Here is a 13,365-nt window from a genome sequence, read left to right on the forward strand (position 1 = left end):
TTTCAGTTCATGCCTTATTCCATCAGTCAAAAAATGAGTGGTGTTAGGCAAATCCAGTCTTCAAGGGCCAGTGTGTATGCTGGTTTTGATGTGTTTTTAGCACTTAAAGACAAATTTAAATGGAAATTAGACCTTCCAACTCTCAAATATAGCAGTGGGCCATTGATGTTTTGGTGATGTTTTGCTGCCAGTGGTCAATGGCACAATGAATTCTAGGAAAGAAAGGAAAGTCTAGGAAATCTTGGCAGAAAATCTGGTTGCCTTTGCTAGGAAGCTGAGTATTGGTCATAGGTAGATTTTCCAGCAGAACAATGACTCCAAGCATACATCAAAAACCACATAGAATTTGTTAAGTAAAAACAACAACCATGTTCTGCAAAGGCCATCTCAGTCTCCAAATTTAAACCCAATGAAAGACCTGTGGTCTGAACTGAAGAGGGTGGTATTCCTACAATTCTGCCTTCTCAGCAAGGGCCCAAGTTGCTGCTCATTGCGGGGGAAGGACCCTCTGTGTTGGAGTGAATTGTGCTCGACAGGTGCATATGAGCTCTTCCAAGTGGCGTGAAAAGGCTAGAGATTGCCCTGGGAAGATTGCTGGAAAGGACACAGAGGCACCGATCAACTGCTGTAGCATGATTACCCTGAATATGAGGGGATCAAGTGAGGTGAGGACGTCTCAGTCTCGTGCATTCATGGTGATATTTATCCCCCAATACAGAGGTGGTGGTGTCTACCTCCAGGGGGCAATATCGAGTGCATGCTGGCATCGTAAATCAACTGCCTGTCCCTGGGTTGGTCAGCCATGACTGTCCCCTGTTCAGCAGGTACTGGGAGGAGAGGCTGGGGTGAGACTGGGGTGAAACTGCAGAAGAGGGGGAATCCCCAAACCCTCCGACAAGAATGTGCCACAATGTCTGGGAAGCTCAGCCGGCATAACGGTTGGGAAAGGGGTGGGGAGTGTACTTGCAGTCCAGTCCAGCATCAGCACGGCTACTGAGGCACCAGGCAAAGACCCCCCCCCCCCCCGGCTCTTGAGGAGATGGAAACGGGAGATGTATTTTCATTGTTCCCACACACTGGCTGAATGCCACAACCAGAGGTGAGTGTGCTCACCTACCCACATTTCAAAGTGAAACAAGGTCTGTTGTATTAAGTCTGTACACTGAATGATGAAGCGTGAGCAGCCGCTGGTGCCTACATCATAAAAGAGCAAAGTGTTATACCTCACCCATTGGTGACCTGTAACTTCAGATTAAGAAAACGTGAACTAGTTGATGTGATATGTAGCCTAGGGTAGTCGTGATATATTATAGTTATTATTATTTCAGATATATTATAGTTTTGTATCATTTATAAACACTTGGCTATGTGGAAGCTCAGCCAGAAACTCGTTCATTCTTCAATTCAATAAGGATGATATGTGACAAAAATGTTTCCAAAAACCAAAATTGCTTTTCGTTTTTCGTCCTGACAACAAAAACGAAAAACAGCTCCGTTTCTTCGTTTTTGGTTTTTAAACAAATAACAGATTTACGTTTTTGAATAACAAGTGAATTACGGATTATTCCATGATACCTAGACCCAAACACCGGTTCCCACAAAGGTTTAATAAATATGAGTTGCTCTCAGGGTTTATGTTATTTTCGAAATGCATGGCGGGAGTCGTATTTCTCTGTACTATGTTTCAAAATATGTCATACGCTAGCGAACTACACTTTCGGTCGTGCATCGTCGCACGCAGTAAACGCAGCGATAATGAGTCTCCCAAGATGGCGGCGTTCGGAAGGAGGCGCGGTGTCCCAGTCGAGAGGGAGAGGTCAGCAATACTTTATTCTGTTAAACTAAGTTATTACAAATCGGTTAACTTTGAACAAAATATAGTTATATTAGATTTTCTACAGAATGCTTTACCAAGTAACAATTTGGTTGTCAAGTGGCACTATTCGTAGATAAGTGATCCTAATGTAATGTTTTGGTATTAGCATACTAGCCAGTTTGCAGCTAGCTAGGTAGCTAACGTTAGTCACTGCAGATCACATATTATCTAGAAGTGCAATATAACTAACGTAATCCTTCTCTACGCTTTAAATCTGTTAAACTAGCCACTGTTGGCTGGTAGACTTGGTCGACCTGACTCTACGTATGTGGCTTGGTACTTGTAACTGTTAGCTAGCTAACTTAATCAACGTAGCATACTTAACGTTATTTTGCCGTAAACTCTGCTAGGTAGCTAAGTTAGTTGGTTAGTTAGCGACCTTTGGCTAGAGTTAGCTCATTCGCTCACCAGCACAATCGTTTGAAAATGTTCGCTATATAGCCATCATATCACTTAGCTATATCAAATGGTCATATTGTGATGAAGTAGTTAGCTCGTTGCTGCTTGCTTTCCCGTTGAATTACACCGCCGTTACAAGAGTTAGGCTAGTTACCCAACGTTAGATGGATGGCCAACCCGCTAGCCATTATGTTAGCTATGTTTAGCGTTATTGGTTACCAAATGCAATTGGAGCTTCAGCCAACGTTTGCTAACGTTAACTTATGAATCGATATAGCTAGCTAACTTACTTGTATAGCATTGTGTTCGCTAACGCTGACTGGCTTATTGGCTAGCTAGCTAGATAGATAGATAACTTGGCTAACTAAACGTTGTTCACTTCTGTCGTGACTCGTGATTATCTTTGTTAGCTAGTTAGCTACTGCATTTTAAATATTATAATCTCCTAATTTTAGCAAGTTATGTATGGGATGTAAGCTAGCTAACGTTTGTCAACGTTACATGTGGGTAAATTTAGTTTAGCATCTTACATGGCTAAACCCTAGCTACAAAAATTCCAACCAGATTGACAACTAAGTTAGCCAATGGACGTTTAACACCATGCAATATATGTTTGTTGGGTGGCCCTTACCATCCAGTAATGTTGGCTAGCAACTACTTATCTTGTTAGCTTCGGCAAGCTAGTGGCTAAATAAAGGCCGCAATAGGACTGCAAAGTTAGCTAGCAAACTGTAATGTAGCTAACTAGTGTTCGCGTAAGGGGGGGGGGGGGGGGGGGGTTGGGTAATCTTTTTTTGATGTGTAAAATTACAGAACTGTGCAGTGGGTAACCTACACAAACATCCCGAATGCAGCGTACCAACATTACATGATTATCCCAAATGTTTGATCGGTGGATACACACAGCTGAATACTGATTTTTCTGTTTTCAGCTGTGTGCACAGACAATTTGAGAAAGTAAGAGAAAATGTATATCCGCTGCAGTTTCCTGCAAGCCCAGGAGATATTTAGGCTGATTTACACCAGTCATACACATAATTAATATATTGGTGTAGCCTCTTGGTCTTTTCGACCGGTATGAATGTGGTGTAAAAACTAGATTTTTTCAGCTGGCAATTGAAGTCAAACATCAATATGTTTTGCGTCGCAGTTAGGTACATATAAAAAAAAGCATAAAATTGCAAATCAACATCAGCAGTCCAACCAACATGGACAGATTAATCCATTAGGATTTGAATGAAAACAAGAAACAGTTGAGATGCCCCTGATCTGTTCCTGTCAAAATTGGTGCTGATTATTGTGTGTAATAATCCTAGTACTTGTTACGAGTCTGCGTCTTGTGCAAGTCCTTAAAAACATACATTTCTTTTCATTGGTTCAGGCGCATGTCATAATAGTCAGAAGAAATGATTAAATCTTTTGTCTTTTACTCTAACTGCCCCCTCCTCTTTCCTGTGTTTGGCGCCTGTCGTGTCCTCCATGCGCAGGGGAGTAATGGGCTCTACGGACTGCTACATCGTGCACGAGATCTACAACGGGGAGAACGCGCAGGACCAGTTTGAGTACGAGTTGGAGCAGGCCCTGGAGGCCCAGTACAAGTACATTGTCATCGAGCCTACGCGCATCGGCGACGAGACGGCGCGCTGGGTCGCGGTGGGGAACTGCCTGCACAAGTCGGCCGTGCTGGCCGGGGCGACCTGCCTCCTCACCCCCCTCTCCTTGCCGCCAGAGTACTCGCGCTACGTTGCCCTGCCGGCCGGCGCCCTCAGCGTAGCCTGCGCTGCCCTCTACGGGATCTCCTGGCAGTTCGACCCCTGCTGCAAGTACCAGGTGGAGTACGACAGCCACAAACTGTCCCGCCTCCCGCTGCACACGCTCACCTCCTCCACGCCCGTGGTGCTGGTGCGGAAGGACGACGTCCACAGAAAGAGACTCCACAACACGATAGCGCTGGCCGCCCTGGCCTACTGCGTCAAGAAGGTCTACGAACTTTACATCGTTTGAGCTCCTTTTTAAAAAATCGAAAAGGAAAAATACAAATGGAGAAATAATGTGACGGCAATGGCGGAAAAGACCTTGAAAGACAAAGATATTAAGCTTCTGCAGTTGTTTTGACACTCAAGTTTTGGTTGTTTGCCTACAAAAAGATATGGTTAAGATGATTATTTCCCACCCTCACCCCCTCCTGTTTTTCATTTTGGTGCACTGAGTGACATGCAGTGGGTACATATGCACATGTGTGCATAAGCACTCTTGGTAAACTAGACACTAAAGTTGAGTTTGGTGATTGAAAATATCTTGAGGGTTGTGACAGTGTGATGAAAAATTGACAATGTTTTGCGTATTAACAATGGCCTGATATTTTTTGTCTGTCTTGGTAGCTTTATTGTGACCATTTATGAAGGTCATAAAGTCACATCTTCATTAAACTTTAGGATATTTGAAACCATTATCTGTATTGTATTTTGTTTTAGTACTGCTCAAGTGTCACCCCCCCCCCCCCCCCCCCCCCCGGGGTTGGCTTACCTCTGCTTTATTCTCCAAACTTACATTCTCCAGTACATTGCATGTGCTGAGAGCTTTGTGAGAGGAGCCATTTTGAACATTCATGTTTACTGACCATTATTATTTCTAAATCTTCATTCTCAATCTAATACGGTCATGTCTTTATTTTGTAATGGAGGTGGGTCATTCATTTCTTGAGTATCTCAAGATCATGGTGAGGGGCCTTAATTGCTAATGACTTGGTTATGATACCCCCTCCAGAATAAGTAAGTGTTCTCGGTTGCCCTCTTGGATTTATTGCCGAATTGTGAATCTTTGTGAACTTTCAGCCAGTATTATATAAGTAGAACATAAGAGAACGCAGTCTGTACTTTTCATGTATGTCTCATGTCCACATTACCAGATATCATTTCAAATTTTTTGTATCCACAAAACAAGGCTTGCAGTTATTTTATTAGCTTCTTCAGTGTAACATTGATGTGAAAGTCCAAACCTGACACGTAGAGCATAAATGTAGCTGAAGTTGTGAATTAACCTTATTAAGGAGCAATATTTTGAAGGAAACCTTAATAGCATTGGACTCTTGTATTTTTCAATTCAATGAAAGTGTGTCTCAGTAAAGTAGTTCCCCTGGATTTGCAAAGACATTACATTTATTTAAGAAGTCATGGGGAGTACTGAAGAGCAACTTTGAAGGAACGGTCTCACTTCATATCAAATCAGGGGTAGACCTATGCAAGGTAGGATTCCTGTTCCACAGCCTCATGCCCTTGCAGCTTATTTACTGTGCGGCATTGCTGCTTTCCGGTTTTACCGCAATAAAAGCCAACCGCAGGTCTATGTACACTGGCACCAAGCCTTCCGACTGTGAATCACGGCTGTATAAATTATTGCACCCCTTTCCAGGTATACTTTATGACGAAATGCAACAATGGGACCGATTAACTTGTGCTCATCACCCGCAGTACCTGTTTTGGGGGATATTTAATCATCATTCTCCCACTGCACTTTGACTTCAGTATAGCGTAATCCTTATGTTGGTAGTGTAAATACTAATATTGGAAAACTGAAGTTTTTTTCAAAAAAAGTTTTTTTTCTGATTTCAGACTGTCATTTATTCTTTGTTTTGTATATATGTTACTTTTTTTATTGAAATGATTAACTCCTTACATTTTTTTCTTAAGACATGTACGAAGCATTAATCATTAATGAGCAGATCTGCCCTGAAATCTGAAACTGCATGGCTGTGCCAAAATGTAATTGGGTGTGGGAATCCAGTCCATTTCCTGATTGATGGGGCATTTTGGATTTGGACATTGTCCCCATTTCCTTGGATGTATCATACTTGCACCCTCTCTATACTACGGAACAGACATTCTTAATTTAGGCTGACAGTTCTCTGAAAAGGGTGTTTGAGTTGTCCTTGTTTTGTTGAATGAAGCATTGTTTTGAAGGCCTTTTCCTTTTGAATAAAACAAAAGGCCCACGTCATTTTTTTCAACCCTTTTGCAGTCCCTTTCTGTTAAGACATGTTGGGGCATGTCCTGGGTTTGTGGTGTTCTTTTTTTCTTTTCTTTTTTTTGTTGAGTGGCAAGGGAAGACTGAATCACAGAGCCTGTGTTTGCTTGGGACCTCTTGTTTCCCCTCAAAGGAATGCTGCCCAGAACTGGCATTCTTCACCGTTGTGGTAATCCAGGCATCATGTTAAAATAAGCAGCAGTTTCTAGGGCAGTGGAACATACTCCCTTTCACTCAGGCTCCAAAATGAGGTTCCCTACTTGTAAACTTTTGCTGACGTTTCCATGGAAGCACTGGAGTCCCCTCCCATGACATTCAGAATGAGCTGACTCAAAAGGAGAACAGCACACAAAAAAATCAAAATGGCGCCCATTTCATTTTGGTTATCAAACAGCTACCACGCGGAGGTCTTGTATGCTTTGACGCATTGTTTAAACTGACTCTACTCTGACGTGTGCAGATTAAGCAGCGTCGTTTTCTCAGCAGTTTCTGAACATTGAATGAAGGGACCTGACCTTTTTCACATTTTTTACAGAGCACTAATAAGAGGAGCATGTCCTCTCCCCTTCTTCAGAGTAGCTTCTTATCTCAGCAGAGAACAGCGACATGTCAACTGTGCTTCAGGGAAGAACACGTTTGGAGCGCTCCAAAGAGGATCGACTCTTCAGCAATCGGACCTTTCTCTCACAGCCGACCTTGATCCTGAACTAAGGCTTTCCCTGTACAGGTGAAAATGAAAGCCTCTTCAGCCATGCCACCTGTGTTGTCCTTGGACCTCAGTACAGGTTTACATGTGTTTTGCAATGTAGACATTGTACACCGTCACCTGTTCCTCAGTTGTATGTGGCTGTAGTTGCTGAAGGGGAGAATAAAAGTCTTTTTAGACTTCAGTATTATGTTAAGATGTATTTCTTTAAAGGTGAATTTTTAGCGCTATAGCTCTAATAAATTTCCTTTATCTTCTAAGTGTTTCTGTGTACATGTATTTTTCTGCATGTTTCTCTGGAGCACGGTGATAAGTGTACTACTTGAAAAGCACAATGTTGAGGGCGGTGTACCAGTACTAGGACGCCACTGTTGTTTAGCATCAATTAATCTTAAATTACACGGGTTTGTGTTTTGGGGGAAGTTTCTTATCAAGCTTTCCATTCACGTGTTAAATCAATTTCATGAAAGCCTCGTTTCAGTTGTGGAGGCATGTTGTTCACTGGCTCAGATTAGTTGCTGGCTCTGCGGCATTTCGCTTGCCAGCACTGCCAGGAAGCTGAAAGAAAGATTTCAGTTTTTTTTCCCCTCGCTCCCCTTCCCTATGCAGTGGGGCATGGGCATTGTGCTTCGGGATTAGTGTACACAAAGCCATGTTCTTCAAGAAAGCTGTATTGGGCAGTGGTCCAGCCTGCAGGTTGTCCTGACCCTTTTGCTTGACGGCAGAGATCGCCATGGTCATCACGGGCTGCTGCCCTCTACTCTCCATTTCCGAGAGGGGGTCTGTAGATTGGACAGAAGCACCACTAGGCCTAGGCACTCCACTAATAACGTGAACTGTGTAACCCCACTGGCTGGATATCTTCAACTTCTTCGTCCATACCTACCATCAGTGTAGTTTCAAAATATGCAATTGATGGGCCTTATAGCTGTACAATAATTCAAGCTCATTGGTTGGAAATTGGTTCTAATTGCCACAGCCAATGGCATTTCAATATCAGCGTGTTCACAGAGAAGGGGTGGGAAATTACCTATTGTACCTTTAAGTGTCTAATTACAATTAGAATGATTGGTTTGTGGGATTTAAGAGAAAGTTTCCATCATAATGAAGATAATGAATTTCAATTATACAATATAATAAATATTTAAAATTTTATTAATGTTTTGTACCTGTGTTAGGTTGTGATTTGGAAATCGATTTGGACATATGAGGTGGCGTGTGTTGTCCAGATCATCTGGATGGCTGTGTGGTAACCAGAACTGCTGTAATTACACTTGTGTACATAAACAGTGGGCATTTGTTTACTGCACCCCAGGCTATTCAGCACTGCCCTGCCTACAGTGTGTGCACAGATGTTAGAGATACAAGCAAGAACACGAGGGGATGGGGGAAACGCAGAGAACGGGCAGAACACAGACATATTAGAGCTTCAGAGAACTACTGTAATACTTGAAATCAAAATGCATTGTAATGTTAACTTACAGTAAAGTACTGTAACAGCAGGGTGAGATTTTTGGAATAAACTCAGGCTGTTTCTCACCCAGGCGGCACGGATGGTGCAGTGGGTAGCACTGCCGCCTCACAGCAAGGAGGTCCTGGGTTTGAATCCCCATCGGCCGGGGCCTCTCTGTGCGGAGTTTGCATGTTCTCCCCGTGTTTGCGTGGGTTTCCTCCGGGTACTCCGGTTTCCTCCCACAGTCCAAAGACATGCATATTAGGCTGATTGGAGAGTCTAAATTGCCCGTAGGTATGAGTGTGTGAGTGAATGGTGTGTGTGCCCTGCGATGGACTGGCGACCTGTCCAGGGTGTATTCCTGCCTTTCGCCCAATGTATGCTGGGATAGGCTCCAGCCCCCTCCAGCCCCCCGACCCTGTTCAGGATAAGCGGGTTCAGATAATGGATGGATGGATGGATGTTTCTCACCCTGATGAAATCTCTCACAAACTGCTACAGTCACGCCGGATTTCACCTCAAGAGAATCACAGCTGCGTGAAACACCGGGGCCCGACTCAAACCCTATTCATATCAACTGTCAGTTTCAATTTCAGTGTTGACATGTGAACAGGAAACTTGGACAACTAAAGATTTCAATACAGTGAAATCAAAATTCATTAAAGGAAAAAGCTTTAAAGGGGAGTTGAGCGAGTGGAGATTGGATCTTCAACAACCCTGCAACCCAGACATGGTCCCACTGTCATGGCCTCTGTGATGCGCCAGAAACCCCAGGCTGCTCTGAAAACATGGTTGTATATTATGCACACATTACATTATATATCATTTAGCTGACGCTTTTATCCAAAGCGACTCACAGTTGATTAGACTAAGTGGGACACAGTCCCCCCTGGAGAAATGTGGGGTTAAGGGCCTTGCTGAAGGGCCGAACAGCTGTGCAGGGATCGGACCACTGATCTTGAGGGCCCCAGTCATGTACCCAGTCATGTACCCAGTCATGTACACCTTAACCACTAGGCTACAGGCTGCCCCACCCCCTGCACAATCTCCCTGCTATCAAACTACTCCAGTGGAAACAACTGAAATGCACCCTTGGATTAAATTAGCTGGCTTTGTTTCATCATTCATGTTGCAGATAACAGTGATGAAAGGGAATTGTCACACAAGTGTAAAGCAGTTGGGGATTAAGCCAATGACTGTAACTGCACTTATTCATCCCTGTAACTCACAATGGGCTGAACAAGCATATGATGTTGGTGTAATGTGCATTCTGTGGAGGATTACCAAAAAACTATCATAAGCATTCTTTCCAAGAGCATTTTGATTTAGGAATTGTATGCTGTATTGTGCACGTGGTGGATTATTTGTAGCACTTGGGGAACTGTTCATTCCTTGAACTTGCCTTTGCCGTTCATTCTTTAATATGGAAAAACTTTCACAAATGTTTGCATTTCATAAGACTAAAATGAACATAATGCAAACTCAAAGTGCCTGCTCCTGGGGCTAGATTTCCTTATTTAAACGAGAGCCTGTTCCAATGTAGACTTTACAGAAAAGCTCTTTAGCAAATTATCTGCCATTAATAATGAAATTTTTCATACAATAGTGTATGCATGTTACATGAACAAATACAACAAAATAATTGCAGATTACAGAAGAAAAAACTATCAAATTCAGATTACATTGAGTAGCCTACTAAAATTAACATTATTATAACATCAAACGTTTTTTAAAATCTATACGGTATTCAGACATCCCAGCCAACACTGAATGTTCTCACAATGGTACTGGAATATTAATAATGTTGCTACATGACAGCAACATAGTGAGAATGTTTTGTGTTCGCTGGAATCAAGCAGGTTAGAACGAAGACAACAAAATGCACGTGCATGTATGTCCGTAAAAAACCCCAGCTTTGTGTGTGTGTGTGTGTGTGTGTGTGTGTGTGTGTGTGTGTGTGTCCACTGACACTTATCAGCCTGTTCCTTCACACAAAGACAATAATAGAAATATAGTTACAAGCGGCCATTAACGGGAACCAAGCAGAATGCAGAATGATTTATCTTTAAACTGTATGGACACATAGCCTTCTAGACCAATGGTACAAAACTTTTGTCCCACAATTTGACACATTACATCACATTATAGCCATTTAGCAGACGCTCTTATCCAGAGCGACGTGCAATAAAGTGCAAATCACAACCAGGTGTGCTCTAGTTTATGCGCTAACATACATACACATTTAATGACGATCATGCTTGTCACATGCCCACTGATAACTGATTGACCGATAGTGGCCAAATTGTTTAGATATTATCATTTGTTAATAACATGAATAGATTTTTTTTTAAAGTTTGCTTGTAATGCTTGTGCTGCTGTACAGATTTGTAATCATTTTAATGGTAAAAGGTGGGGGGTGTGACTCGGCTCGCTGTACAGGATCGCCGTGTACAATAGAGCCCTGATTGCACTCGTCTCGGAGTCACGGTCGCGGGAACTTGAGAGACGATGCGGCTTGTTGAAGGCGTATGACTGTCTAATATCCTGATCCTCCTGGGCCGCCGAGTGACGGGGATGTTGCGGTGTATCCACGGCAATTGGAATAGATAGGGTACAATTGGCTATCAAATTGGGAGAAAACGGGAGAAAATTCAGCGCAAGAAGCAAACTCAAATTGCTAACATGAAGGCTTAATTCATATATTTATTTGACTATTCAGAGTAAGATACATGGTCATGATGTAAGAGCAAAAGCAAATGAAAAGTTTTATTTTGTCAGGTTCTGCCTTGTGTGAGGGGCAGCTGTTGACGTTGACATGGTGACATGGTGTGGTATTTTCAAACAACTGCTAGTGACAGCAAAAAAAGAAAAGCAACTAGTAAAATATGCTGCTAATAAGCATTAAGCTGAAAAATAGCCGGTTGTAGATACAGTAACACTTGATGTTGGAGGATGAACAGTTGTTCAAAATGTACTGACCAAACATTCTAAAAATTCTAGAATATAACAGTTTGAAGATCAATAAAGATGGTCATGTCATATTCTGAAATATTTCGTTGCCAAACAACAAATGAAAACAATCGGGGTTTTTTTTTACAGAAAAGCACAAGCTAACAGTAACATACATGGTCTGAAATTCAAGAAATGACCAAAAATGGACAAGGCAAGTGGTTTACCTTAAGTTTTCTTTCATTATTAAAAGAAAACACAAAACTAGCTAAATTATATTTCTATTGGAAGTTTAGATGAGAGGGTAATATATTATTTCGTGTGTTTGTGTATTTTCAAAAGCTAAACTCAATGCACATAAATCAAGAACGCAATGCTAATGTATATGTCCATTTTTCAGTTATCTGAAGAATGCTGTTGTGGAAAAGACACTAGTCTCCCTACTACTCTCGCAGACAAACTGTCTGGTTCATACAAGGATGACCAGCCTCCAAACCAACTTCTCAATCCCAATGAAGCCAAGAATTCAGACTGCGTCTTATGGGAGTCTTCTCAGTGCCCCACACAGCGCACTTTAAAAATTATCCTGAAGAGAGTGAAGCCCCAAGGCCTTGTTTCATGTGAGAGTGGCCTCCAGCCTGCCACAGACCGTGATAGACCAGAAGTAGCAATAGAGGACTGCAATGAAGTTGTAGTTGTGGATGCAGCGACCACCAAGACTCCTGTCCACATCCATGTTACGTGCCCGACCTGGCGGCTTCATTTCCCGAAGCTCCGGCCCTTTAAGGACCCGAACAGCACTCTGGGACTGAGGAAGTCATCCAGGAGCGCCCACCGAAGACCTAAATCACAGGAGCATGCAGCTACCGAGGCATCAGAGCAGGCTTTCTCAAGATATTCCACCACTTCAAGGGGTCAGAGGAAGGCTTCCCACAAAAAACATCTCAAATTGGACATGGCTGAGAGCGAAGTTGGAAAGTGTGTACGAACTGATCATACATACAGCGTTTGATCATGAACACAGAATATGACCCCGTCTAGTAAACCAACTTTAAAATATAATCTGTAGAAGAACCTAAGAAAAAGAAATGTCCAGTGGGATATCAGTTTTTTTTCTTTTTTATTATTCACCCATTCCTGTTGTGTCAATAAAGATATTCAAAATATGCAGATCCTTCTTCGGGGACATAAAATGGTAGCATAAGTCATGGAGTGTACATATTGTCCTGAATTTAATTAAAAATAAAATTTTACTCAACCATGATCCTGATTACAAACAGAAAAACATTTTTTCCTAAACTGCATTTAGAAGCACAAGCATAAAAACATATTTTACATGGAAAATATAAACAGTAAACCCTTAGCTTAACTCTTCTTTGAAAATTAAAAACCCCAACCCCCTTTACAATTGTTAACAATAAATAGCCAAGTAATGTACAATATTTTAGACAAGATCAGAACATTTGGGAAGGACCCCAAATCTCTCTCTTGCCTTCACACAAACTCCACATACCTATCTTTATAAGGAAATACCCCAGATATCAAATCCAGTTTTCAAAGTACAAAGTGTGTGAGTTAATATGGAGGAAAGCAGAAGCTAATAGTGAAAACACTATGCAATTATACAAGTTGTAGAAAGTAGGATGTATATACACACAAGATTCAAATTCCTCCAAATGGAACTAAAATGTTATTTGATCAACAAACATTTAACACTTCTGTAGCAGCACAAGCATTCTCGGGTAGCAATTGTTTCCTGTTAATACACTAGCAGATCCATTCATGTAGGTAGTCTTTGAAAATAGTCCAGACTAGAATAGATTCGCCTATTGGTCAGGTTCACAAGTATTTTGCCACATCTAGTGATACCCTGCGCATATTCAGCCATATCAATCTTATGATACTGAATTTAAGTATTACTTTTCAGAAACAACTTGAAGTTATCAAGTATATTTCTCA

General features: G+C 41.9%; 1 protein-coding gene across 1 annotated transcript; it reads left to right on the plus strand.

Moving 5' to 3' along the window:
* Window positions 1-1,683: 1,683 nt before the first annotated feature.
* LOC133122315 (transmembrane protein 11, mitochondrial-like) lies at window positions 1,684-4,725 on the plus strand. Its single transcript, XM_061232242.1, has 2 exons — window positions 1,684-1,816; window positions 3,763-4,725. Exons 1-2 carry the CDS (start codon window positions 1,692-1,694, stop codon window positions 4,277-4,279), a joined length of 642 nt encoding a protein of 213 aa, XP_061088226.1. The 5' UTR covers window positions 1,684-1,691; the 3' UTR covers window positions 4,280-4,725.
* The last annotated feature ends 8,640 nt before the right edge of the window (window positions 4,726-13,365 follow it).

This window comes from Conger conger, chromosome 2, assembly GCF_963514075.1.
Source record: "Conger conger chromosome 2, fConCon1.1, whole genome shotgun sequence".
Taxonomy (NCBI): domain Eukaryota; kingdom Metazoa; phylum Chordata; class Actinopteri; order Anguilliformes; family Congridae; genus Conger; species Conger conger.

Bases quoted from the DNA above. Each gene is read 5' to 3' on its own strand.
- LOC133122315 (XM_061232242.1), top strand. From the start codon at position 1,692: ATGTCATACGCTAGCGAACTACACTTTCGGTCGTGCATCGTCGCACGC. The intron at 1,817-3,762 runs GTCAGCAATACT...CTCCATGCGCAG, and splicing joins GTCCCAGTCGAGAGGGAGAG to GGGAGTAATGGGCTCTACGG.